General features: G+C 43.3%; 1 protein-coding gene across 4 annotated transcripts in view; it reads left to right on the top strand.

The window, feature by feature from the left end:
- Positions 1 to 27,561, top strand: part of PLEKHA1 (pleckstrin homology domain containing A1) — a 101,161-nt gene that overhangs the window by 40,855 nt on the left and 32,745 nt on the right. For all 4 annotated transcript variants that reach the window (XM_077455355.1, XM_077455356.1, XM_077455357.1 and 1 more), the window contains exon 5: positions 20,952 to 21,049. In XM_077455355.1, coding sequence (XP_077311481.1) covers positions 20,952 to 21,049 — 98 coding nt within the window. The remainder of the gene's footprint in view (positions 1 to 20,951; positions 21,050 to 27,561) is intronic.

The raw sequence follows: 27,561 nt of genomic DNA, 5'->3' as shown, positions 1-27,561 counted from the left end.
CCAAAAATTTAATTTTCCCCGCAAGCTGCCTTTATTTTTCTCAGCTTGGGGAGCTAGTGTGTATGATGAAGCCACAGTGTAGTGCACTGGGAACAAGATTAGAAATTTTTTGGATACATTTTGGTGTAACTTGTAAGTAAAAAAATAAATAAATAAAAATAAATGGTCTCTGGGTGTCAGTGGCGCCTTCCCACCATAACCCTATAGAGGTAATCTTGATGAAAGCAAGAATTGGCCTTGCTGTAAAAAATTGCAATGATATGCACCTGTCAAACAGGTGCAGAAAAATAGATCTTTGGGTGTCGATGTCGCCTTCCCACCGTAACTAGGCAGCCTCGAAGTCCTGCAGAGATTCCACATCCCAAAAAGACTTAATCAGTGGCATCGGTATCAGGGGCTTCATAGCTGGTAATCCAGGACTGATTATTTATAAAAGTCAAACGGTCCACGGAGTCTGTGGACAGACGCGTTCAATGATGAGTAGCGTAACCTCCTGCAGCACTGAATGCCTGTTCTGAAGGCATGCTGGACGCAGGGCAGCCCAGCAACTCAATAGCATACTGGGCATGTTCTGGCCAGTGGTCTATTCTCATAACCCAGTAAGTCAGTGGATCGTCAGCTGGAAAGCTCTCCATCTCTGTTCTGGCCCAGAGGTAATTGTCCTCCATGTGATGCAGACGCTGTGAATGGGATGTGGAAGCTGACAGCCCTGGGCGGTTTGATGTGCCTAAGACAGTTTGCGATCTGCTGCAGATGTGCTGAAAAGCCCAGACAGCTGAACTCCCAGACAGCTGCAGAATGTGATGGAATAGGGTGGCTGCTCTCTACTCTCTCTTGATGTCGGCCTCCTTGGGGTTGTGCTGCCTCACCTTCAGTTTCCTCCTCTGCTCTATCTGGCACCCAAGTCGTATCAGTGAGATCATCGTCATCATCGTCATCATCTCCATCTCCTCCATCTTCATCATTACCACTGGAGACAACTTTGCAATATGCTGTAGCTTGGAACATGAATGACAATTTGTCTACCGGTGTTCCTCCCTCTTTGTAGGCTCATATTCCTGTCATCCTTAACCTCCAAATCAACAACATCTCAATCCAGTAATGGCTGGGCATAATCAAGGAGCAAGTGGCTGACGCTGTGGTCAAATAACTGACTCCTCAATGGCTGATGTTGGGGCTATGGCAGGAATAGATGTGGACAAGGAGCCACCTCTGGCAACTGCAGGGGACTGCACACTTGTCTCTGCTTGAGTGACAGAGGATGAGGAGGATGAGGAAGGCTTAGTATGCCAGTCCACCACCTCCTCTGCATGCTGTGACTGGATTGCACAGGCAAACTCACTAAACAGAGCCCTGTTCTATCTCTCTCCACACCGAAATCGCACTGAAAATGGCTGCCCTTGAAAGAATACTTTTATACTGTGGGGTGGGAATGAGCCATGATTGGAAAAAGTCATGACAGTGTCCAATCATGACTCTGATAGTGCTCTGGGCCCTGATTGGCTGAAGCTTTCGTCCCAAACTTATCCTCGGGCCGGACCATTCGCCCATCCCTAGCTCTAAAGGTAGTTTTTTTTTTTTTGTTTTGTTTTTTTTTATATCCTAATGCATTCTATATATTAAGATAAAAAACATTCACTATGCAGCAACCCCCCCCCCCCTAACACTTACCCAAACCCTATCTCGAACTAGCAATGTTGCACAAGAGACTCGGCTGTCTGGGACTCTCCCTCCTGATTGGCTGAGACACAGGGGGTGCCATTGGCTCCTATTGCTGTCAAGTCGGTGAGTTAATGAGGGGAGCGAGGGGCACAAAGGGCAACGGCTTGGGTGCCCCCATAGCAAGCTGCTTGCTGTGGGGGCATTCAGCAGGAGGGAGGGGCCAGCCAGGAGCGCTGGCCAGGGATCCGGAAAGAGGAGGATCTGGGCTTCTCTGTGCAAAACCACTGCACAGAGCAGGGAAGTATAACGTGTGTGGTTTTTTTTTTTATTTTTTTTTTATAAATGACAAAGACCTTAGTATCACTCTCAATCTAAAGTTTTTATTTATTTTTATATTTTTTTAATAACAAACACGTTATACTTACTTGCCCCCAATAGCAACAGTCTTGCTATGGGAGCACTCAAGCAGACTCACTCCCGAGCCACGCTCCTCTGAATGGACATTATCCATTAACACACAGGAAATGGGATGGGAAATCACCCATTGGGGAATTAATGTTCCAGTGATAACTGTAAAAAAGGATTTCCCCTTGCTTGCGTCCATCTCCACTGACTTTCAGTCGGTGTCGGCTGTAACATTTTGGAATGATCCATTTCAGTGTGGTTATCAGGGAAGCCTCAAGCCTAAAAGTAACCTAAAAAAACTAAAAGGAGTTTTCAAGTGTGTGTGTAAAGGCCAAACTGTTTTATACTGTTTAAAGAAGGGTTAGGCCTCCTTCACAGGTGGGTGAGGATAGTTGCAACCATTCAGCCTGTGCAAAGCAATGACAGGTTGACAGCAGCCACAGCTGTCTGCAGGTGTTCAAATGTAATTTCAGATGGCGCAATTGCCTGCAGTTAGGGACAGATGCAAACAAAGTGTTAATAAACCCATGACCATGCATTCACTATATCTGGTCTTCCGCAATACACAGAACATGAAAATGTAATTATTTTAGTAAATATAAACTGCTAAATACCTTTTCCCAAGTGTTCTTCCAGGACAGCCCTTGAGAGAGATGGAGCTCCTCCCATCGACACAGGAAACACATTGCCACAGTTCAAAAGGCGGTCCCTCAGGTCCCTGGTCAGTCATTTGTGTTTCCTCCGTCGGAGGAACATGTTGCCAGGAACCTGGAGGCCCCTCTCAGGGGCTGCCTGAGAACCTGCAAGCCTAAGGGACCGGGTCCTGGTTTATGGCTGCAGTTTGGGTCCATACCTTTTTTTCTTTGGCTCGGGTACCGTCCAGCTGAACCGGAGCAGACCCGTTACCCTCCTCCTTCCAGTGCCGAGGTGGCCAGGGGCAGAATGACGCCGGTTTCCCCCAGGAGTGGTGAGTGGAACCTTCCATCTTCCCTCCTCGTTGCAGGGGGTCGGAGACGCCGAGCGTTCACTTCCGGCGGAACCGCGTCATCACTGCGTGCCGAGACTTCTGGTTCCGGGTCTCTAAGGGTACAAGGAGGAGAGGGAGAGCCAGCGCTGTGCCTGTAAAGCCCGACCAGCGTCCAGCTATACCGGATTAGCGGCGGGATTCGGAGCGTCAGAGGGGGACCATGGAGGCTATTCCCCAGGATACTCCGGCGGAGACAGGCACCAGCCAAACCCAGGTAGGCTGCTGGGCATGCTATTACTCTGGTGGAGTGGTGGTGTTTGTAGGCTGGGCCCTGTAGTACCCCACGGTGGCGGTTTACTCACAGTGAGGTTGTTTGTTAGTGGTGATTCTAAGAGGGACATGGTTCTGACGCTAAGAAATCCTTTGTCTTCTTATTTTCAGGCTAAAGAGATGCCAAGGGAAGACAAGACAGGCCGCAAAAAGTGTCCTAATTGTGGGAATAGGTTGTCCTCTGGCTCTAACAAAGCCCTATGCAAGCAATGCATTGCAAGCTTGCTTAAATCTGAGGCAGATTCCCCTTTAGCAAAGTTTTTGGGCTCCTTTAAAGAGGAAATGGCGTCGACCTTTAAGTCCCTCCGGGAGTTAATCACTGACGTGGGATCAGCTGCAGCTGCCTCCACGAGTAAAACAACTATAATCTCATCCTCACCATGCCTTACAACACCCAGCTCAGGGGAGCCCCGTATGGTCAGGGAGCCTAGCCCCACGTTGATTAGCCCCGAATCCTCTGACACTGACTCGGGTCAGGAAGAGGATCAAGCAGCATCTAAAGCCTCAAAATATAGATTATCTCTCGAGGAAGTAGATGAGCTAATGGGGGCTATCTATGATACGCTGGAAATTGAGGAGGAAGAAACTCAGTTATCCAGACATGATCAAATGTATGAGGCTCTGGGGAAAAAGAAAGCAAGGGTTTTTCCTATACATAAGGTGCTTTCTGACCTTGTCCTTAAGGAGTGGTCTGAACCAGACAAGAAGGTTTTCTTTCTTAAATCCCTTAAGAGAAGGTTCCCTTTTGATGAGAGCCCAGAGGCGGTCTGGAATAAAAATCCAAAACTAGACGCCCCTCTGTCCAAAATCTCAAAGCAGGCTGATCTGGCCTTTGAGGATATGGGCCACCTGAAAGATCCCATGGACAGGAGAACAGACATCGTCTTAAAGAGGGCCTGGGATGCCTCTATGGCAGGCTTAAAACCAGCTCTAGCCACTTCCTGTGTAGCTAGAAACCTGGAGTTCTGGTTATCGCAACTACAAGAACACTTAAAGGCAGGCACTCCTAGGGGGGAGCTTTTGAAATCTTTCCCTATGCTTTTTAAGGCCACCAGTTTCATCTCTGACGCCTCCACGGACTCCGTTAAATTTACGGCTAAATCTGCAGCACTTTCAGTGGCAGCAAGGAGGTCAGTATGGATGAAAACCTGGGGGGGAGACACGGCGTCTAAAACCCGCCTGTGCAGCGTCCCTTTTACAGGAGACTTAGTCTTCGGGCCTGAATTAGACTCCGCCTTAGAAAGGACGGCGGACAAAAAGAAAACCTTTCCTGCAAAAAAGAAAAATTTTCAAAGAAAAATTTTTCGTCCCTTTAAGGAACCCTCTAAATCAGAGAAGAGTTCAACCCCCAAAAAACATTGGTCGGGACATAAAGGGAAAGGAAAAGGGGGCATACTGTTTAGCCGCCCCAATCAGGATCCCAAACCCCAGTGACGTCAGGGTTCCTGTGGGAGGAAGATTAAGCAAATTTCTTCCTCAATGGGAAGAGACAACCTCGAACGAGTTTGTCTTAAACATAATAAAAAGGGGTCATGCGCTGGAATTTCACAGCAACCCTCCTTCCAAGTTTCTGGTGACAAAGCTTCCAAGTCACTCAGAAAAGGCCAGGGCCTTACCTTTACTAATAGGGGAAATGGTAGATCAAGAAGTATTGACACCAGTCCCTATTCAGGAACAAGGGGACGGTTTTTACTCGCACATCTTTGTGGTAAGAAAACCGTCAGGGAGATTCAGACTAATTATGAACCTCCGTCCACTGAATCGCTCCATCCGTTACAAGAGATTTCGGATGGAGTCCATTTATTCCATAAAGAATCTCCTGCAGAAAGAGACATTTATGGCAACCCTGGACCTAAGGGATGCTTATCTGCACATTCCAATAAGGGAGGAATGCCAGAAATTCCTTCGGATGGCAGTGCAGATAGACACAAAGGTTTACCACTTTCAGTGCAGAGCACTTCCCTTCGGTCTATCATCCTCTCCGAGAATCTTTACCAAGGTTCTCGGAGAGGCTTTAGTTCCTCTGAGGCTTCAATCAGTCTCAATTATCCCCTACCTAGACGATCTGCTCCTAACAGCCCACTCAGAGAGTCGTCTTTCTCAGGACCTAGAATTGACTCAACTCAGTCTGAGTCGATTAGGGTGGATTGTCAGTCAGGAGAAATCCAAGACAACCCCAACACAGGAGATCCTGTATCTGGGGTACTGGATCAAGTCTGTAGATCAGAAAATTATACTGCCGGAAGAAAAGATTTTGAATCTGTGGCAGAGAATATCTTTTCTTCAATGCAGCCCCAAGTGTACGGTGAGGGAAGTAATGTCGGTCTTAGGTCTTATGACGGCAGCCATTCCAGCCGTACAATGGGCCAGGTTCCATCAAAGAGAACTTCAGGGTTTTCTGTTAGAACAATTAAAAGGCAGAGATCTGGAGGAGGAGGTATCGATCCCCTCAAGGGTAAAACGCTCCCTCTGGTGGTGGAAGGACAGGGAGAACCTAAACAAAGGGGTTCATTGGGTCCTTCCTATCACTTCAACACTAACAACGGATGCGAGCAGTTGGGGCTGGGGAGCCCACCTAGGCTCAAGCTGGGTCCAGGACAAGTGGACCCCGGAGGAGAAATGTTTCTCTTCCAATTGGAAAGAACTAACAGCAATCCTGAGAGCTGTTCTAGCTTTCCACCCCGCAATACAGGGTCACCATCTACAAGTCCGTTCAGACAATACGACGGCTGTAGCATACATAAACAAACAAGGAGGAACCAGAAGTCCTCGTTTGATGTTGGTAGCCAGACGCATTCTCCAGTGGGCAGAAGCCAATCTGGAATCCATTTCTGCAGTTCACCTGAAAGGGGAGCTGAACAACAAGGCGGACTTCTTGAGTCGACAGAGGATTTCGAACCAAGAATGGTCCTTACACCCAGAGGCATTCAATCTCATAACAGCTCACTGGGGAGAACCAGAGGTAGACCTTTTTGCGAGCAAGAAAAATGCAAAGGTTCCCAATTTTTTCTCGCTAAACCCAGGAGATCAACCCCTGGCGGTAGATGCCTTGCAAACTCCATGGACTTTCAGTCTGGCGTATGCATTTCCCCCTCTTCATCTCATTCCGAGGGTCCTAGCAAGATTCCTCAAGGAAAAAACCTGTTTGATTCTAGTAGCACCTTTTTGGCCCAGGAGACCGTGGTTCACAACGTTGCTACAATTGACAGACTGTCCGCCTCTAAGACTTCCCTACAGACAGGACCTCCTGTCGCAGGGACCTCTTTACCATCCGCAGGTCGCCACACTGAAGCTGTCAGCGTGGTTACTGAGGAGGAAATCTTAAGGAGTAAGGGCCTGTCAGACGAGGTAATTGCGACCTTACTACAGAGTCGCAAACCAGTCACGAGAGCTATTTACAAAAAAGTCTGGAAAAAATTCAATAGCTGGCTGAATGGCCGGGACATAAATACGGCTAATATTCTACAGTTTTTACAGGAAGGTGTAAACAAGGGTTTAACCCTAAGTACTATTAAAGTACAGATAGCTGCCTTAAGTGTATACCTAGATGAACGCTTACAGGAAAATCCTTTTGTCGCTAGATTCTGTAAGGCAGTCGCTAGACGCAAGCCAGTCAGAATCACAAAAGTCCCATCCTGGGATTTAGCAGTTGTGCTAAAAGCTTTCTTGGGGTCACCCTTTGAGCCTATCTCAGAGGCCTCCCTAAGGCTTATTACCTTTAAGACAGTTCTCCTGGTGGCAATCACTTCAGCCCGTAGGGTCAGTGAAATCCAAGCACTTTCCATCAGGGAACCATTCCTACAGATCCTAGAAGACAGAGTCATTCTAAAGACAGACCCTGGGTTCTTACCAAAGGTAGCATCTAGCTTCCATAGGTCCCAAGATATTGTCCTCCCTTCATTTTGTCAAAATGCAGCAAATGAGAAAGAGGAACGTTTTCATTTATTGGATGTGAGGAGGTGTATTCTAGAATATCTTAAAATAACAAATCCATTCAGAATCTCAGACTCCCTTTTTGTCCTTTTTTCCGGACAGCGTAGGGGACAGAAAGCTTCAAAAGTAACCATAGCTAGATGGATTAGGCTAGCTATAGCAGAGGGGTATAAGGCCTTGAATAGAGATCCTCCTGAGGGTGTTAAAGCTCACTCAACAAGAGCGTTGTCTGCATCCTGGGCAGAAAGAGCTGGTGCCACCCCGGAGCAGGTATGTAAAGCAGCCACATGGTCAAGCTTTTCCACCTTTACAAGGCATTACCGACTGGACTTAATGTCTAGTCAGGATCAGGCCTTTGGGAGGAAAGTCCTCCAGGCCGTGGTCCCCCCCTAATCTGGTAAGTACTTGGGGATCCTCTCAAGGGCTGTCCTGGAAGAACACTTGGGAAAACTGGAGTTAGTACTTACCGGTAACTCCTTTTCCGGTGGTCTTCCAGGACAGCACGATCCCACCCTTTATTTGATTGTAGTGATGTACTAATGTTATTACCTGTTATGGTTTTATATGTTTTTCAGTTCCATCCTTCGGTTCTTGGTGAATGACTGACCAGGGACCTGAGGGACCGCCTTTTGAACTGTGGCAATGTGTTTCCTGTGTCGATGGGAGGAGCTCCATCTCTCAAGGGCTGTCCTGGAAGACCACCGGAAAAGGAGTTACCGGTAAGTACTAACTCCAGTTTTCTCATCAGCAGTATATAGCAGCCTTGTGACTTCTATCAGTGTCTGGTTTAAAATGTTGTTGTAGGAAGAGTTTTTTGATTCTACTGACTGTCCTATGAGGCTGCAGAACCCTTGACACCTGGCCTGGACAGAGCTGATTGGCCCTGTGCTGATCACATGCACTCTACCAAGAAAAATAAACGCTCTAGCAATACACCACAAACTGAGAATTTGCAGAGCGACTCCAAAGGATTTGTACTACCAGGAGATGGAATGGGGACAGTGGAAGAAGGAAGAAATGGAGGATCAGAGAAGACAGGATCCAACAGCCTTTTTACACAATGCAGAGGATTAACCCCTTTAGGTTCCACAGTGTGTATAAGAAGCATTCTTTACTGCATATACACACTGATTTTACTGTTGTGGGTTTAGTAACACATTAACTGCACTGGCTTTTTGTTTCTGTAAAGAACTCTACTGTTTAATTGTCTAGTTATGAATTCTTCACCCCACCCTTCTGGTATAGGTGTTGTAATGGAGTATTGATACCACGAGCGAGCTATTCGCCATGTGTTCACTCATTCTACATTGTACCAAAACCAGCAGGGTGAGGTTTTTTTCTTACTTGCTTCTTAATGGCTGGGGTGGAAAGGGTGAAGCCAGGAACCAGTGGTACCGCTGACATGTAGGAGCCAGTGTGTATTTCAGATCCCAGCAATTTATCTGTTTAAAATAGGTCATACCACTCTTGAAGTAGCCATACTTTTTGTGTGATAGTCATGTATCGTATGTACCCCTTTATCAGAGGCTGCAGGTGCATTAGGCTCGGCTTCAACGGGCCTTGATTCTTATTGGACTTTCAGCCGGAAAATCTGAGCAGTCTCTTTATGCTAAAACTGACCTATTTTAGGATTTGCTTTGTCCTACAAAACTTGTCTCTTAGTAAAAAGCATCTCTTTGCTTGAACTGAAATGCCCATTGACCTGTATTTAGATAGACGCCCTTATTGCTACTTTCAGGAGCTTGTTTAAATAAGGATTTCTGTGCCGCAGACCCTCCTGAGATCAGCTATTTTAAGTCCAAGCTTCCTGTATAGATGTGCATGATTTTCCTCTCTTCCTGAGCAGCTTCCTTGCTATCTAACTCGTGTTACATTTTAAGATGTTGCTTTCTTTCTTTGAAAACTAAGCACAAAGGGAAACCGTTCTTGATAGCCTTAAAAGTAATAGTTTGGTAATTGAAAAAAAAAAAGGAATCCTACGCTTTGCCTCTCTGACATTGTGCTTCCTTGACATAGCAGGTATGGGTAGATGTTTTGTAGACTAGAGAGTCAGAAGGCGTAAAAAACATTTTTAGGCTCAGGGGTACTGGCCTACCTGAGGTTTTCCCAACCCTGTGGTATAGAATAGTTTTAAGGAATTAATGAGAGCAGTGTAAGCTGAGCATTTTATTTTGCTGGCTTATTTATAATTGAGGAATTAAAAGTAGCAGAAGGCTGTAATGGAAGATATCACAGTTGATGTTGAACACTTGTACATAACTAAAGCTACCCACACACATACAGGGGTTTATTTACTAAAACTGGAGAGTACACAATCGGGCTCACTTCTGCATAGAAAAATTGGCTTCTAACCTCAGCTTGTTCAATTAAGCTTTGGCAATAAAACCTGGAACCTTGCAGATGTGAGCCTGATTTTGCACAGCTTTAGTAATGTCTAGAAAATATTCTACCATAAAAGTGAAAGGGCAAATGGTAGGTAAGGCCACACAAGGTTAGATTTCCCCATTGGCGAACCAGAGAAATCGATTGCCTCCCCCATCCATGCTATATATAACCAGTGTGAATGGAGGAATCTTTCCTGCTGGCTTTTGTGTTTAATGATGGTTCAGCTGAACATTTTCCAGGTGGTGTTGAAGGGGCAACCCACAGCTTGAGATTTTGTCAAATTCAGCCATGTATGGCCAGCTCTGGATGGCCTGATCTTCAGGTGTTCCAGCCATCGCATCAAAAATATACTGTTTTAAGGAGCTTCCATGGAAATTATATAATCACTCCACCCTACAGTTTAACAAAGGAAGTCCTTATTTGTTGGACAAACATTTTCAGCAGCTTTGAAGTGTTGGCTTTTTGGTAGAAAATATCAAACAGTATAGTATTTTGAGCCTGATTTTAGAAACTTGAACTTGGGGACAACAATTTCAGAAAGAGAGTAACTAAAAAGGTGACACCATCAAGCCCAAAGGGGAAGCAGCAGAAAATGGTTTCTCTTGTAAAGCTGGAATTTTTAAGGTGCTTGATGAGTATCAAAAATATATATATTTTTTTTTTTCTCATCTCACTCAGCCCAATGACACTCTAGCCATGTTCTCTTATCTGTATAGCCTACTAACGTTTACAGTATTACTATTCCAAGTGTGTCTAGAGTAAAAAAAAAATTGTATTAGGGTTGTATGTCATTACTTTCTCTTTTAACTGTGTATAAATATGTGCATTTTTAAACCATTTTTTAAATTAAAAAGCCTGAAGAAAGGATCTAATGGGCCCCGAAAACTTATGTCTTTAATTTAAGTTGGCCAGTAAAAGGTATAACTTAAACTCCAAACTTGGAGACGGAGAAGCATACCTGTAGCATTTAATGCATGGCAGTACTAAGCTTCTGCTCAAAACAGTCTCTTAAAGTGAAATTTCAGCTTAACCCTGACCAGCCTTAAAAATGCCCCCTCCCCTCCTCTAACACTAATGCTGACCAACCTGTATTAAAAAAAATAAAAATGCATTAACTTGCCTATTTTCAGCCCACTCCAGTTGTGTTGATCAATGTCCTCAATGTCAGCCAGCAGCAGCTGTAGAGGAGGGAGAGCTGACAACGGATGGACCATAGGAGCTTATGAGTGACGTTGCCTCCCTAGGCTTTTCCAGCCATGGTCGAGTGCTCTCTGCTTTCTCTTGCAGCCAGTGCTGGCTGAAGCCAGAGGTTCATGTGACCGGATCGTACTGAAAGTGGCTAAGTATATGCATCTTGTTTACACAGGTTTTTCAGCAGTGTTAAGAGGGGGAAAGGATTTTTTTTTAAGGCTAGGTACAGGTTTAAGCTGAAATCCCATGTTAATGGGAGTCTTGTGCTAAAAGAAGGCGTGTATAGTAATAATCAAGTTGAGTGTTATAGTGAACTGCTTAAAAAAATGTGTATATAAATTAAATGAATAGCTTTTATGTAATCTTCAATACGTTTTACTAACCGCATTAGTGTCCCAGCCTCCCTAGGGCTGAATTCTGGCACTCCCCTCCCCAGCTAAAAACTTGGAGATAGATGGATATATATCTATAATATACATTTTTTTTTTTTTTTAAATGTGTTCTTTCAGTAACGTAAATCACATGACGTTCCGGATCCTAAATTGGATTTTTTTGTAATGGGGGGGGGGGGGGTTTCATCCCCTTTCCTTAGTTCTGATACCATAATTACAGCTACTTTGGGGAAGATTTTTAAGATTTCTGTCTCTCTGCCCTGCCCCTCCAATGCTCGCTGGAGTGCTGCGGTGGGTGATGCTGGCTCAGGCTCCCAGCGGATTGCTGAGAGGCTGAGTTATCTGCTGGTCCAGGCATTTGGGTGGATCCTGACCATTTGGTTGGGATCTTTTCAGGGCCTGGACTGACTCTGTGATGTCAGCCAACAGCGGGCTTTAGATTTGACTATACTTTTCCTTTTAAAGCAGTCCCAACTTGGAGGCATAGCTCTACCAAACATAAGAATTTCTATGAATGGAGAGAGGGCAGAGCCAGTAACAGCTTGTCAGAGGGAGAAGCAGCGACTTAGTGCTGGTCACGAGTGACTTTATTAACTTAAAAAATTCTAGTACTGCAGATTGGAGGCGAGTGGTGACGAGGCTGCCGATAATAACAAATAAGTCAGCATTTTGTAGTTATTTACTGTCTTTCATGCTTAAAGCAAATTCAGCATAACATTGTAGTTTTGGCACTTTTGTTTTGTGTAAAAACAATGTTATTTATTAGAATTTCCCTACACATACAGTCAGGTATGTGTTCCCTTTTTTTATATGGACCCTTTTAGTGACATTCTTTAAAAAATTGTTAAAGCTTGTGAGCAGTATCGTATGATATATCAAATGTATTGGTACTAATGTTTACAGTCAAATGAGCCACCTTCCTAAAAGACCAGTCTAAACCTGTCCCCTGAATTCCTGCTCTCAGTAGTATTTCCTGTACATTCCTCACATGCCATTCTATATATTATCATCTGTACACTTTGGACAACTGGTTAGAGTGCCAGAGCGCAACACGATCACACTGTTGATACTGATTTTTATTTATTTATTTTTTTTATTTAGGTGTGAACCGTCAGTAATGGCTTAGACAGTCACAGAATAAGGTCCTCGAGAAATATCCAGACAGTGATTTGGGAAAGCAGTCTGTAGGGTGAATGTAAAGCCTGGTACACACCAATAGCTTTTTTTCTTTTCATTCAACCCAGGAAGTTGAGCTAGAAAAAAAAACTGACCGCTCTGGTCAGAGCTGCTGTACTAATGATCTGACAGTGCAACAATCGCTGAGCTGTTGTGTTCTGACAGGGGGACGGCCCTCCCCCAGAACACTCCAGTCGGCTGCTGATTTTCTGGCTTCTGTCGGACCAGCTGACATGCACGCTGGTCCGACTGTCAGACTTTTTTTTTTTTTTTTTTTTTTTTTTTTTTACCAGCTGCTGTCTCCCGACATTCAGCCTGTGTGTATGGGGCTTAGGAACCCACTTTTTAGTTTAGCTATAAATTGATTAGCAGTTTCGTTTGAGTTCCCTTCTTACATGTCCTCTAAAATTTGAATTTTAACAGTAAATGTTGCTTTGTATTGTGAAACAAATGATATACACTTTTAAGCAGCATAATAATGGCCTAAAGAAGTACACCAGAAATTATCTTACTTGAAAAAGGACTTTGCTCAAGCTTGGTGATCTAAAGCCTTTCCGCAGACAAAGCAACAGACTTTTGTCCGAAGGGCTTGTGCCAGGAACTTGTCTTGCATACAAACGGTAAACCTTTGTCGGCCAACAAACACGAACGTAGTGACATACTACGTGGAATTTCGGCTCTTGAGCGCCACCCTTTGGGCACCTTCTGCTAATGTCATGTTTGAGCATAGATTCCGAGCATGCATGGTTGTACTTTGGACTTTTGTGTGATGGACTTGTGTACACGCGATACGAAAATCTGTCAACAGACCGCTGTCCGCTGAAAATTTACTAGCCTGCCATCCAACATTTGTTGGCGGAAAGTTGTCTGCCATCACACAATTCCCTGCCGAAAATCCGATCATGTGTACTAGGCTTTAGTCTTTATAAACCACCTCAGTACGGCCGCTGGGAAGGCTGCAAATGACTAATATCTTGCATACACAATATGTGCTGACCTTTCTGTGGCTGCTCAAACAACTTCCTGTGTCTTGCACTAAACACAGTGGTGTTCTCACCATTCAGAAATGTATTTGTATATTTCCAATTGCATACAATGTGTTTTCTAATTGGATGTGGTATAGAGGAGGGGTGGATGATGTCAGGATCTCAACCTTAAACCACCAGAGACCGCTTTGTATTCATTGAAAAAATACAAAGTGTTTCTGGAATGGCTGAGGTGCAGTAGTGAGTGGGGCTTTGTTTACTCTAATGCTAACACACACTATCAGTTTTATTTTTTAATTTTTTTAACCCAGTGAGCTGAACAAAAAAAAAAAAACACAGGAGCTCGCTGTGCCAACTATCCAATGTTAGTACAACGACCTCCCCTCTGAGCCATTGTGTTCTGACAGTGAGACTGCCCCCCTGCCAGAACACACCTGTCAGTGCTCACATCTATTGGCTACCAGCACTGATTGCATGGCGACCGGATGCTGGTTTTCCTGCATTCGACAGAACCCAGACTGATGCGCACACGGCTGATGTTGGATGTTTTTTGTTGAGCCGTCTGATATTCAGCCCGTGTGTACCAGGCTTTAGACACATGAAGTCGTTTAAGCACCCATTAGAAGAGAGCACATACTGCATATAGTAGAAGTTACCAGTCATTTGCAGCATCCCCAGTTGCCCTACTGAGATGGCTTATGAAGAATTAGGTTGTACCGAGGTGGACTAAAGTACTTTTTAAATTTTTTTTATTTCCAGTATGATTTGGAGTAGTTCTTTAAGCTGGCCATGCATAGATCTAATTTTGGGCATTTTTCTGTTGAGTCGGATAAAATTCGGTCTGTGAGTGGCAATGTTGCCACCACCTAACTCAGGGGTAGGCAACCTCACCCCTCCAGCTGTGGTGAAACTACAAATTCCATCATGCCTCTTCCTCTAAGAGTCATGCCTCTGATTGTCAGGGTCTTGCAATGTCTCATGGGACTTGTAGTTTCACCACAGCTGGAGGGCCGAGGTTCCCTACCCCTGACCTAACTCAACAAACATCAATATGAAAATTGATGGATCTGGGTGGAAAATATTTTAGCTGAACAATCGGCTGCTTGTCGCTGTTCGTTTTTTTTTTCCAAGTGCTGCAGATGATTCATCCATCTGTGCTGTTTATGAAGCTCCCACCTGGCCATATATGTACATTGGCCGGGCGGGGGCTCTCTCCTTCTGACTGGACGTTCAGGAACGTCCTTCAGAAAGAGAGGGATCGCGTGTGTTCCCGATGCGCTCGTGTCACCTGGGCACGGTGCATCTCCGATCGGCAGGAGGGCTCTGTGATTGGCCCTCCTGATCACATGACGGCCATGTCCAATCACAGCCATCATGTTATTTAAACAAACAGCTGATTGCTAGGCAATTGGCTCTCCTCACATGGAAGTTGTCGCTGAGAGCAGATCGCTACAGCCGGCTGTTTATCAGTGAGTATGAGCTGTTTTTACAGCTTTTTACTCACTGATCACCAGTCTAGTGTAAACACACAATGTCCCCAAAACACATGTCCCCAAATAATAAAAACACATGTCCCCCACATATGTCCCACTAAAATCACATGTCCCGATGATTATCTGCACACACATGTCCGTGATCACCTGCACACATCTGTACATGATCATTTGCGGACATATGTCCGTGATCACACAAACCAATTATTATACACTTAACAGAATTTTTTTTTAGCAAACACATGTAGCAGAATACATTTTGGCTTAAATTGATGAAAAATTTGATTTTATTGGATTTCTTTTAAAATCGAAGAATATATATATATATATATATATATATATATATATATATATATATATATATAAAATTTCCAAGTTTCCGCTCATTTTTCGCTTATATTGCAAAAAATAAAAAACTGAGTCATGAATAAATACCACCAAAATAAAGCCCTATTTGTGCGTACAAAATGATAAAAATTGAATTTGGGTACAGGATAGCATGACCGCGCAATTGTCATTGAAAATGCGAGAGCGCTGAAAGCTGAAAATTGGTCTGGGAACGAAGGGCGAAAGTGCCCGGTATTGTAGTGGATAAAGATGGTGGGATCTATTCAGTTTCATTTATTCAGCTCACAGGCTAAACAAAAAAGAAATCTCTGTATGACCAGCTTTCGTTTTCATAATTTTAAACAAATGAATGTGAACTTTTTTTTAAACTTAAATTAGGAAGTAATTTTCTGCATTGAAGGAGTTAGAATGTTTTTTGTGATGTATTGATTTTTTATTTTTATTTTTTTGCAACTCTGACCTTTTGTCACTCTTTAGTAGCATAGAGCCTTGATGAAAACCATTTTAAGCAAATATTACAAAGATAAAATAAAACTTGCTGTCAAGTATCGGGTGCAGATACCTAGAGGTACCTGCACACAGAAGCCTCCAAGCCCCACTGTAAGCCCTTGTACACATGGTCGGAGATTCTGACGGAATGTGTCTGATCGGATCGTTTTGTCAGATATTCCGACTTTGTGTGGTCTCCATCGGACTATTTCCGTCGGAGTATCCGACGGACCAAGTTTTCCAACTTGTTGGTAAAAGTTTCCGACAAAATGCTCCGATCGGACGTACTCCGATCATGTGTAGAGAATTCCGATTGGACAAAGTGCCACGCATGCTCAGATCAAATTCCTACATCAAAGCTATTGGCTACTAGCCTGAACGTAGTCCCGTCGTAACGAAATAACGTCATCACGTTCTGAACGATCGGATTTTCCGACAACTTTGTCAGACTGTGTGTATGCAACAGTTTCGGACAAAGTCCGACAGATTTGGTTGTCGGAATGTCCGACCGTGTGTACAAGGGCCAACACCTGAATACTAGCCTAATCTTGATGGGCAAAGCTCCCATACTGGTTGTTACACTTGTTGGCTCATGCATGTTGCTTTTGGATAGTGAACCAGCCTATCAAAGTCCTGAGCCCAAGGAAACGTGTGTGAGAAGGGCAAGCTTCAACACCACCAGGAAGAGTGATGCCTGTTAGAACAGCTCAATATTTGGGTATAATGCCAGGTTTTGTGTTAAAGCTGCTTTACTACCTGGCTAATATTTTCCAGACACATTGTACTCTTTAGGCCTCTTTCTCATGGCCAATCCATTCAGGTCCACCTGTCAGTTTTGCAGGTGGACCTGAACAGATGCTCCATAGAGGTCTATGGAGCGTCGGATGTCTGCGGTCATCTGACCCGCTCCGATTTGAAAAAGTGTGACGGAGGAAAAACCTACTTTTCCATCCGTCATCGGATTGGGTGACGACAGACATTGTGGTCCGTCGTCATCTCCCATAGGGGAGAGCGGCGCTCTGACAGGTCCGTCCTTGCACTGTGTGCAGAGACAGACCTGTCATCTTCCTGCTCAGCAGGGATTGACTGAGCGATCCCCGCTGAGCAAGCAGATGTCCACCGGGGGGGGGGGGGGGGGGATCATCACTGATCCGCCCCGTGTGAAAGGAACCTTAGTCACAATATTGTAATGAGAAGCACAGAGCAATTCTGCAAAAAAAAAAAAAATCCATACTTAAAAAAAAATTAAATCACCGAAGTAGTAGATCGTTAGATTCTGCTCTACCAAAATTATGTCAGCAAATTGGGTCAGGTGCAATGGTTAGAGTGGAGGATCATAGCTTGATTGGTCAATGATCATCTCATGTATTTGAGTACCTTTTTGCACATTGATGTGTTTGGAAGCTGCTTTTGGAAGTGTGACTGAAGTTAGACTTCACTGCATTTCAATGAGCAAGAACTGTTGTGTTAAGATGGAAGTGATCTCATTCTAGTCTCACTTTGATTTATTTCTTGAGTACAATATAGGCTGTGTTGGCGTTCTGCGGTCCAGTGAAGCTTTGACAGACACCCCATGCTGTATGCACCTAGTTGCTTCCCCCAAGGCAATCATGATGCAAATGGGGGGGAAAAAAGAGCAAAGTGCACAGATTAAAGTTGGATACACACTATACAATTTTCAGTAGATTTTTTCATTCAGATTTAACAAAACCATATAATATGAGGTCAAACCTTAAGGCTGCTTTCACACTGAGGCGCTTTACAGGCGCTACAGCGCTAAAAATAGTGCCTGTTAAGAGCCTCTCCTGTCTCTCCAGTGTGAAAGCCCGAGTGCTTTCATACTGGAGCCGTGCGCTTGCATGACCGTAAAAAAAAAAAAAAATTCCTGCAAGAAGCATCATTGCAGCTCCTAAACCGCCCCCTACCCATTTAATCAATGGGGCAGTGCCATTTTACTTTGCGGGCGGTTTTAACCCTTTTTTTGGCCGCTAGCGGGGGATAAAAGAACCCTACTAGCGCTGCTAAAAATAGCACTGCTTTACCACTGACACTTCCAATGCCCCACTGTGAAAACAGCCTTACAAAAAAATGCAAAAGTCAGCAATGGTAGTCTACATTTTTTTTTTTTTTTTTTTTTTTTTTTTTTTTTTTTTTTTTTTTTTTTTAGCACACATTTGATGAACTCTCCAAAATCTACCCACTTGCCTACTGGGCACTTTCACCCCCTTCCTGTCCAGGCCAATTTTCAGATTTCAGCGCTGTCATGCAGCACTCATGAAGTTTTTTTTTTTTTAAACTTTCTTTTGGTGGTGTTTAATCACAAACGGTCCGGAAGATTTTCCCTCTTAATGACCAGGCCATTTTTTTGGTGATGCAGCACTGTCACTTTAACTGACCATTGCGCAGTCATGTGACACTACCCAAACAAATTGATTTTTCTCCCCCCCCCCCCCACAAATAGAGATTTTATTTTTATTTAGTATTTTTGTTTTAACACTAGTAATGGTGGCGATCTGCATTTTTTTTTTTTTTAATAGCAGGATTGCAGCGGACAGATTGGTCATCTTTTCACTGATTTACTGTGGTTTTAACCCTTTTTCAGCTGCTAGTGGCCAACTAGCGCCGCTTTTATATAGTGGTGCTTTACTGCCGACGCCTCGGTGTGAAAGCACCCTAAGGGCTTTCACACTGCCGCGCCTATAGCGTCGGCGGTAAAACGCTGCTATTTTTAGCGGCGTTTTACCGTTGGATTTGCGGCGCATTTCGGCCGTTAGCCAGACGCTTTTACCCCTCACTAGCAGCCGAGAAAGGGTCAAAACCACCCACAATACGCCGGAATAGTGGCGTTTTGCCAGCGGTATTGCAGCGCTGCCCCATTGATTTCAGTGGGGAGCAATGGTGGAGGAGCGGTAAACACACCACTCCAAAGAAGCTGCTGGCAGGACTTTACCTGACGTCCTGCAGCAGTTTGAGGGCGGATTGCAGGCGCTATTTCTAACGCTATAGCGCCTGCAAAACGCCCTCGGTGTGAAAGGGGTCTTAGAGTTTTAATTTTTGTTATGCAATCAGGCAGGCCCTTATACTACATGGTTTTGGTACATCTAAAGAAAAATCTGACAACAAAAGTTGTATAGTGTGTATGGGGTACAGGTGTGTAGTGGGTGTGTGAACACTTACTTAAGGAAGACAATCAACTCACAAAGGTTTCACAGCTGGCGAAGACACCAAAGAAACTGTTACAATGGGTACACTGGTTATGGTCTGGATGGTACCTGCAATAAGTGTGTGTGGATGATCTCCTGCATTACAGTCATTGTTGCATCTGCAGCTAAGAGACTGCATCCAGGATCCCAAGATGATGCTGCTGCAAAGAGTGGAGTGTGGTAGCCGGAGTGACCACGCAGCCTCAGGACAGGAAGCAGCACATGTTGATCGGTGGAGTGCATGCGAGGACAGGAAGTGATGTGAGGGGGTTCATGATGGATTCACCTCCAACAACATTTTAAATAGCGGTGATATCCTAAACACAATAGAACATCTTTCATATAGCCCCAAAAAAAAAAAAATCATGCGAGTGTAATGTGAGACTAATGAGTAATAAAAGGTGTTTTTAACATATTACGCTATTGGAGCTTTTCTTCTCCCTCTATATGTAATGGCATGTTGGGATTATGAATAGCATGACCTGGAGAGTGCCGATGGTGGGATATACTGACCTCAGAGTCAGAGCACATTTTGCTGAACATGAAAGTGTGAGGCAAATGAATCTGGTGAGCGAGTGTCCTATGGGCAGGTGGTGACACTGAAGCGTTGTGGTGTGAAGATATTTCTCCACATTATAACACTGGGTGTTTTTGTTTTTTTTTCTTTCACAAACGTACGATCTTTTTATTTTTATTTTTTCAATGGATATCAGTGGGTTGCCACAATTACTAAAAGATACAAGGTTGGAGACAGCAGGCTGATCCTTCAAATGCGGGGTAGATTACCCTACATGATAATAAAGGTCCAATCCCCTGTAATTCAAAGGGGATAGCATGAGAATGCAGGGCCTCAAAAATACCAAATGTTCTGTGACTGGACAGAGGTGGTGTGGACAGTGCAGCTTATGTTTTGAAAAGCCACAAGTTCTCTGGGAGCAATGGAAGCATAGCAAAAGCTATGCTATCGGCGCTCATTGAAAGTGTAAACCCAAGATTCAAGAGGTGGCATACACACTACATTTGAAACCCAGCAGTTTTTTTCCTAGGGTTCATCTTTTTTAAGCCAACTGGACAACTTTTTAACTTTTCAATGTAAGTTGGAGTTACACTTTAATTTCTGGTAACTATGAAGGAAAGAGAGTAGTCAGATAAAAATAAAATGTATGGCCAATTTGAGAGCGACAGTTAATTTTAATTTTAAGTAACCAGTTAACCATAAATCAAAAAAAAGTCCTCATGGGGAAAAAGAGAAAACTAATATCCGCTGGTTGAGGTTTCTGGTGCTGGTTTGTGGCTGTGCTCAGCTGTGTGTGATTGGCTCCATATGCAGTCTTTGTTGTATAATGGTTTGGAAAGACTGAAGCTGGGTTCAAATATGAGCATGCAGCGGCTCACAGCAGGAGTCCGGGTGCGTTCACCATTTCAGGTCTGATTTCAGCCCAAATTTTTGGCTGAAACTGACCAAAAGACACACAGGGTTCCTGTGCAAATTGCACCGGAGCCACTGCGCAGATATGTGAACCGGCTCCATAGAGAGCTAATTGCAATCTCCTGCTGTGTGAATTGGATGCAGGAAACCCTGCATCCAATTCACACTAGTGTGAGCCCAGCCTTATTGTTCCTACTCTGTGGAGCCAGTACCCCATGACTTTCAGGACCTCTACCCCCTTTAAAATGATGGCTCCACTAAGAGTTGGCTATTTCGATTTGTATGTTTGCTGAAAGTTTGAATCACATGGTCAAGAAGTTTTATATGCCAAAAAGGCCCCAATTGGTGCCAGCAGTGAGATAAATGTAGCTTAGCGTTGTGCTAGAAGTTATTAAAATGTCTCCAGGATGCTGTTTCTAGAACAAGGATAGTTCCCTTTGTGTCATACTCCATAAATTAAAACCATTACTGCTTGGAAAAGTAATCAAAATGTGTAGAATTGATCTGTGCTGCTGATGTGTTGAATAACTATGTTCTCATCCTGTCTGCTGCTCTCTTACAGTAATGAATGCTGGCATGAGAAAATACTTCCTGCAAGCCAATGATCAGCAAGATTTAGTAGAATGGGTTAACGTCCTTAATAAAGCAACCAAAATTACAGTGAGTATCCACTTTAATCCTACACATGACTGATGTATGTAGGTGGGTGCACAGGAGGAAACGGTGACCCTGTTACTTGTACCAAACTAATTTCAGCTCAACTTTCAAGGACAGCTAAGAAAAGGGTATAAAGCTGTAATTGGACAAATCTAGTACGCAAAAAAGTATGCAATTGTAAAATGTCATTCTCTTGTTTTTTACTTTTGTTCCTTGCGAGCTCTGCTGCAATGTTGGGTCATTTTCAGAGTTCACATATCTTGTCCAGTGGCTGATCAGACTCCTCTTTAGGCTCCATTCACACATCAGAGTTGCATGACATATTGTACCCTATTTTTTCAGTGGCAACCGTTGAAATTGGTGCGACTTGAAAGGGGCCTGCACTACTTTGGTGCGGCCTTTGATGCGTCTTTGGGCCATAGAATGTCACACTGGAAATTGTGCTGCCTTGGAGACTTGCTAATGTGAATGGAGCCTAAAATGCTAATTCCTTTTGCAACATGTTACATATTACACCTATATTTATGGTTTAAAATGTTGCTAAATAACCTCCATCCCCAGAACGCCCCAGGCACCTAGCATTTTTAGAGGAAGCTACCAATAGCATCTTCCAAAGTAGCTTGTTTTCCTACTGCTATTACAATACTAAATGAAAGACCTAACAGGTGTGTAAACACTATATATTCAATAGAAATGTGTACATATTCAGGGGATCCAACTGTTGTATCAGAATTAAAGGGGGTCTGGAGGTCACTGATGAAATCTATAACCCCCCCCCCCCCCCGCATTGTTTCTATGCAGTGGTTTTTATGTAGATTAACCTTCAGATATTGCATACTTCATTGTGCAGCACTGTTGATCTGTGCATTTTTTTCATGCAGCTAGCTTTCTGAATTCTCTGCACATTTCACATGATGATATAATAAAGCAAAATCTCACACTCACAAGCCGTGGTACCCAGCACCATGGTGTAATGATCTGTATGGGATCATAAATTATCATTGACTGCCTTATATTGCAGTGTCTGTCACCAGGCACCCTGGGCCTCTTACTGCATTATCTCTCAGATACCATTGCAGCGCATGCACCACACATGGGTCCAGTGAGAAAAATCTGTTGTGCTGGGAAAGTACACATTCAGCCTAGGCTCCCACTACTGCAATCAGATGTACTGTGAATTTGATCAATTTTTTTCCTCCTGTGTAAGGTGTGAATTTGCCTTGTGTTTTGAGGTGGACAGGTGCGAATTTACCGCAATTTTACTGTGAATTTCAGGAGGCAGACAGTGAACAATTCAGAGATGTGAACTGTGTGCTGCAAGTTTACTGCAAGTTCAATTGAAGCCTATGAAGATAAAATTTGGACTGCACAATAGGAATTTGCATGGCAGTCGATACGCACAGGACCCTTTTTTTTTTTTTTTTTTTTTTTCCTCGCACCAACTTCATAACGCATAGATGTGAACCAAAGCCATGGAATACTATGCTTTTTGTGTGACTTGCGAATCTGTGTGTTCCCAAACGCATCAAACTCGGTGTAAATTTGCATCAGTGTGAACCCAGGCTCATTGCTTTAATTTTGCCAACACAAGTCAGTTGATCCCACTGGACACTGAATTTATATTTGAATAGGTGACTAAATATCTGCTGTAAGTTGATCAATAAAAAAAAAAGGTTCAATTGTTGGTTTAATGTATATTTGCCTGTAAATGCATGTAGGATAATTATCCTCAGAAATTCATATAATTTTTTTTCAACACGTTTAACTGAATGCTATATTAAAGAAACCAAGCAGTATTTGCATAGAAACTAGTAATATGATAAACATTGATTTATCCTTCGAAAACCAACATCTCTTCCTGCAGTTTGACTCCCAACCTGTGTTGTATACACTGTGGAAGGTCCCCCCCACCCCCTCCCATCGGCATACACTGATCAATGCTGGCAGGCATTGACTGCAGTGGCTGATCAAATGCTGGTTTTCCAGCAGGATTGTTCGACAGAAGCCGGTCTTCTGTTGAACAGAGAGGGGTACATACAGATGGAAATTTTAGCTGCTTCCTGCTGAACCAGCTGAACTTCTTCTATAAATGTATACCCATCTTAAATAATATGTCAGTCAATCCAAATAAGACATTAAACTTTTTTAAAGATACTGGAGAATTAACTACTTTCAAATTTTCTTTATCTTTTGGTGAATTTATTGGTAAACCATCTGCAAAGAGGTTTCTAGGCCTGCTTACCTGCTTTTCCACAGTGAGGGATTCCTTTTCTCCCCAGTTGATATGGTCTTTATTTGATATTAGGCAGCATGTGACAGGAATTGGGACACACAAAAGTGTGTGGGAACACTCCCAGATGGAGAGCAACGTAGCTGGGAAATGTGGCACAAAGATCTTACTGTTAGAGATTTTTTTTAATCTAAACTCTAGTAAGCTCCAAAAATTGAAAAGGCAGTGCCCCCCCAGGACAGCAGTATTTGCAGACATCAAGGGCTTCCCCGCACACGGGAAGCAATAAGACTGTAAGATCAGGTCTAGTAGTGAGTAATAGGCAAATTAGAAATGTAGAAATACTGTAAAGTAAGAATGGTATATATGTATGTATGTATGTATGTATGTATGTATGTATGTATGTATGTATGTGTGTGTGTGTGTGTGTGTATATGTATATATGTATATATGTATGTATATAGATAGATAGATAGATAGATAGATAGATAGATAGATAGATATATACATACACACACCCCGTTTACCCAAAAATAAGACCTAGTGTGATTGTCGGTGATGGCTGCAATATAAGCCCTACCCCGTTTCCCCAAAAATAACCTTTTTTTACAAGGACCTTAACCAGGGCTTATTTGGGGGGTAGGGCTTATATTGCAGCCATCACGACAATCATGCTAGGCCTTTTTGTTCGGGGAAACGGTGTGTGTGTATATGTGTGTAATAATAATAAAAAAATATATATATATATATATATATATATATATATACAGTATTTAATTACATTTTAATAGTTTTTATTACAAAATGTGAACAAACAGAAGAAAAATCTAAATCAAATCAATATTTGGTGTGACTACCCTTTTGGCTTCAAATCAGCATCAATTCTTACACACTTTAAACTTGCACCACGTCAGGGATTTTGCAGGATTAGAGTCAGGCGTATGATTAACCAATTATACCAAGCAGGTGCCATGATCATCAATTTCATATGCTGAACCACTCATGAACAGAAACGGCTGTGTCAGAGGCTTAAAACTAGGTGAGCAACAGCCAAATTCTGATAAAGTGAGATTGTGGAAGGCCGTTTCATATCGCAGGTTATACACCATGGCCAGACTGAGCACAGCAACAAGACAAAAGATAGTTATGCTGCATCATCAAGATCTCTCCCAGCAAAGATTTTAAAGCAGACTGGGGCTTTAAGATGTGCTGTTCAAGCTCTTTTTAAGAAGCCCGAAGAAATGGGCAATATTGAGGACTGTAGACTCAGAGGTCGGCCAAAGAAACTTAATGCAACAGATGAGGGACACATAATGCTTACTTCCCTTCGGCATCAGAAGATGTCAAACAGTGGCAGCAGCACAGAAGTACTGGGACCCAAGTACACCCATCTACTGTCTGCCAGAAGTGGTCATGGAAGAATTGCAGCTAAAAAGCCATACCTCTGATGTGGAAACAAGGCTAAGTGACTCAACTATGCGGAAAAACATAGTAACTACGGGGGGAGGGTGAGGGCAGAAAAATGGCAGCAGATGCTCTGGAGTAATGAGTCAAAATGTAAAATATTTGGCTGTAGCAGGAGGCAGTTTGTTGGTGAGGGGCTGGAGAGGGGTACAATGAGTGTCTGCAGGCAACGGTGGAGCATGGTGGAGGATCCTTGCAAGTTTGGGGCTGCATTTCTGCAAATGGGCTGGATTTGGTTAGGATCAATGGTGTCCTCCAATGCTAAGAAACATAGGCAGGTAGGTACTTATTCATCATGCCATATCATCAGGGAGATGTATAGTTAGCCCCAAATTTGTTCTGCAGAAGGACAGCAACCCCAAACATACAGCCAATGTCATTAAGAATTATCTTCAGCATAAAGAACAACAAGGAGTCCTGGAAGTGATGGTTTTGCCCCCACAGAGACCCCCGATCTTGACATCAAGTTTGTCTGCAATTGTATGAAGAGACCAAAGGATTTGATACAACCCACATCCACAGAAGATCTGTGCTTAGTTCTCCAAGATGTTTGGAACAACTTGCCTGCCAAGTTCATTCACAAACTATGTGCAAGTATATCTAGAAGAATTGATGCCCCTTTTGAAGGCAAAGGGTGATCACACCAAAACATTGATTTGGCTTTCTATTTTGTTCAGTTACTTTCCATTTTGTTAATTGGTAAAAATAAACTATTACCACTTCTATTTCTGAAAGAGTTCTTTACGGCATTTTTTCACCTGCCTAAAACTTTTAGACAGTTCTGTATATTGCAGCATGAATATTATAAATAATTGTTGGTCCTAATATTACATGGCTGTCCAGTTCAGATGACAGGTGAATTGTAAATGGAGCTTTGTTTTTACTATTCTTGTGTCCTTGACTGATGTTTGGCATTTACAGTTCATGTCATATATGAGCAGTAGAAAGGATGAGCTATTGTCAGTTCATCTCACACAGGAAATGGCTTGTGGAAAGGCTTTGTGCAGGGCTTTGCTGCGCCTGACTCCACTTGCAGTGCAGAGGACGGTCTTTGTGTTTAAACTCCCAGCTCAAGACATGAATTGATGCTTATTAAAAGCACAGGGCTGTGGGAGGCTAGGTTTCCTGCTAGAAACCATCTTCACTCCCACACACATTTGATTGGCTGCAGAATAATCACTTCTTCTGAGGCCTTAGTTGAGTTGGAGATGACGAACTTTCGCCTATTCGTACAGCTATGTGAGGTTGAACATTAGATGTGGCTTGCAGGGCTCTTTGCTCTCTAAGCTGCTAGTGTTTGTTTTAATGGGGAACACACCTATCATGTTCAGTGTAGACCTTTAGTTTCTCCTCTGACACACTTTGCTCTACCCTTACATGTATTAAATTAAAGAGGTTTATGGAGTGGTCATAAACTGAGGCAGTAGTTCAATTACTAAAGTCAGGAGTTTATAATCTCAAATTACTTTTTATATCTCTTTGAGATTGTTGTGTGTGTGTACCATTATTAAAGTGGTATTAACCCCTTAGCGCCGACTGTTCGTACATATACGGCTTCGGCTTAAAGGGGTTATAGCGGGATGATGCATACAGCTACTGGCGCCCCCCCGCAGAGCCATTCACTAGAAAGATCAGTGTACTGCTGTTTCTTCACCCTCACCTCTCCAAGTCTCTTATGCAGCTGAGAACAGAGAATATGTGATTGATTTAAAAAATAAAAAAAAGTATTTGCAGTGTGTGTGTGTGTGTGTGTGTGTGTGTGTGTGTGTGTGTGTGTGTGTGTGTGTGTAAAATATATAGATGTATATAGACTCGGAGGCCACTTTATTAGGTACACCTGTTCAATTGCTTGGTAACACAAATTACTAATCAGCCAATCACATGGCAGCAACTCAGTGTGATTAGGTATCATGGTGAAGATGACATGGTTCAAACCAAGCATCAGAATGGGGAAGAAATGGTATTTATGTGACTTTGAATGTGACATGGTTGTTGGTACCAGATGGGCTAATCTGAGTATTTCAAAAACTGCTGATCTAGTGGGATTTTTGCACACAACCAGTAAGCGGCAGTTATGTGGACGAAAATGCCTTGTTGGAGAATGGGCAGACTGGTTTGAGATGATAAAGGCAACAGTAACTTAAATAACCACAACCAAGATATGCAGAATACCATCTCTGAATGTACAACATATTGAACCTTGAAGCAGATGGGGTACAGCAGCAGAAGACCACATACCGGGTGCCACTCCTGTCAGCTAAGAACAGGAAGCTGAGGCTACAATTCGCACAGGCTCATCAAAATTGGACAATAAAAGATTTGAAAAACATTGCCTGGTTTGAGTCTTGATTTCAGCTGATACATTCAGATGGTAGGGTCAGAATTTGGCATAAGCATGAAAGCATGGATCCATCCTGCCTCGCATCAACGATTCAGGCAGATGGTGGTGGTGTAATGGTGTGGGGGATATTTTCTTGGCACACTTTGGGCCCTTGTAGTACCAATTGAGCAAAACGCCATGGCCTGCCTGACTATTGTTGCTGATCATGTCCATCCCTTTATAACTACAGTGTTAGCCCATCTTCTTCACTACTTCCAGCAGGATAATGCACCATGTCTCAAAGCTAAAATCATTTCAAACTGTTTTTTGAACATGAAAATGAGTTTACTAATACTTCAATGGCCTCCAAAATCACTTTGGGATGTGGTGGGACGGGAGATTTTAATCGTGGCTGTGCAGACGACAAATCAGCACCTTTGCGATGCTATCATGTCAATATGGACCAAAATCTCTATGGAATGTTTCCAACACCTTGTTGAA

This window comes from Lithobates pipiens, unplaced genomic scaffold, assembly GCF_037356315.1.
Source record: "Lithobates pipiens isolate NorthernLeopardFrog02 unplaced genomic scaffold, aLitPip1_a1.2 Scaffold_25, whole genome shotgun sequence".
NCBI classification, from domain to species: Eukaryota; Metazoa; Chordata; class Amphibia; order Anura; family Ranidae; genus Lithobates; species Lithobates pipiens.
The sequence above is the reverse complement of the archived record's forward strand: the minus strand, read 5'-3'. Positions and strand labels throughout refer to the sequence as shown.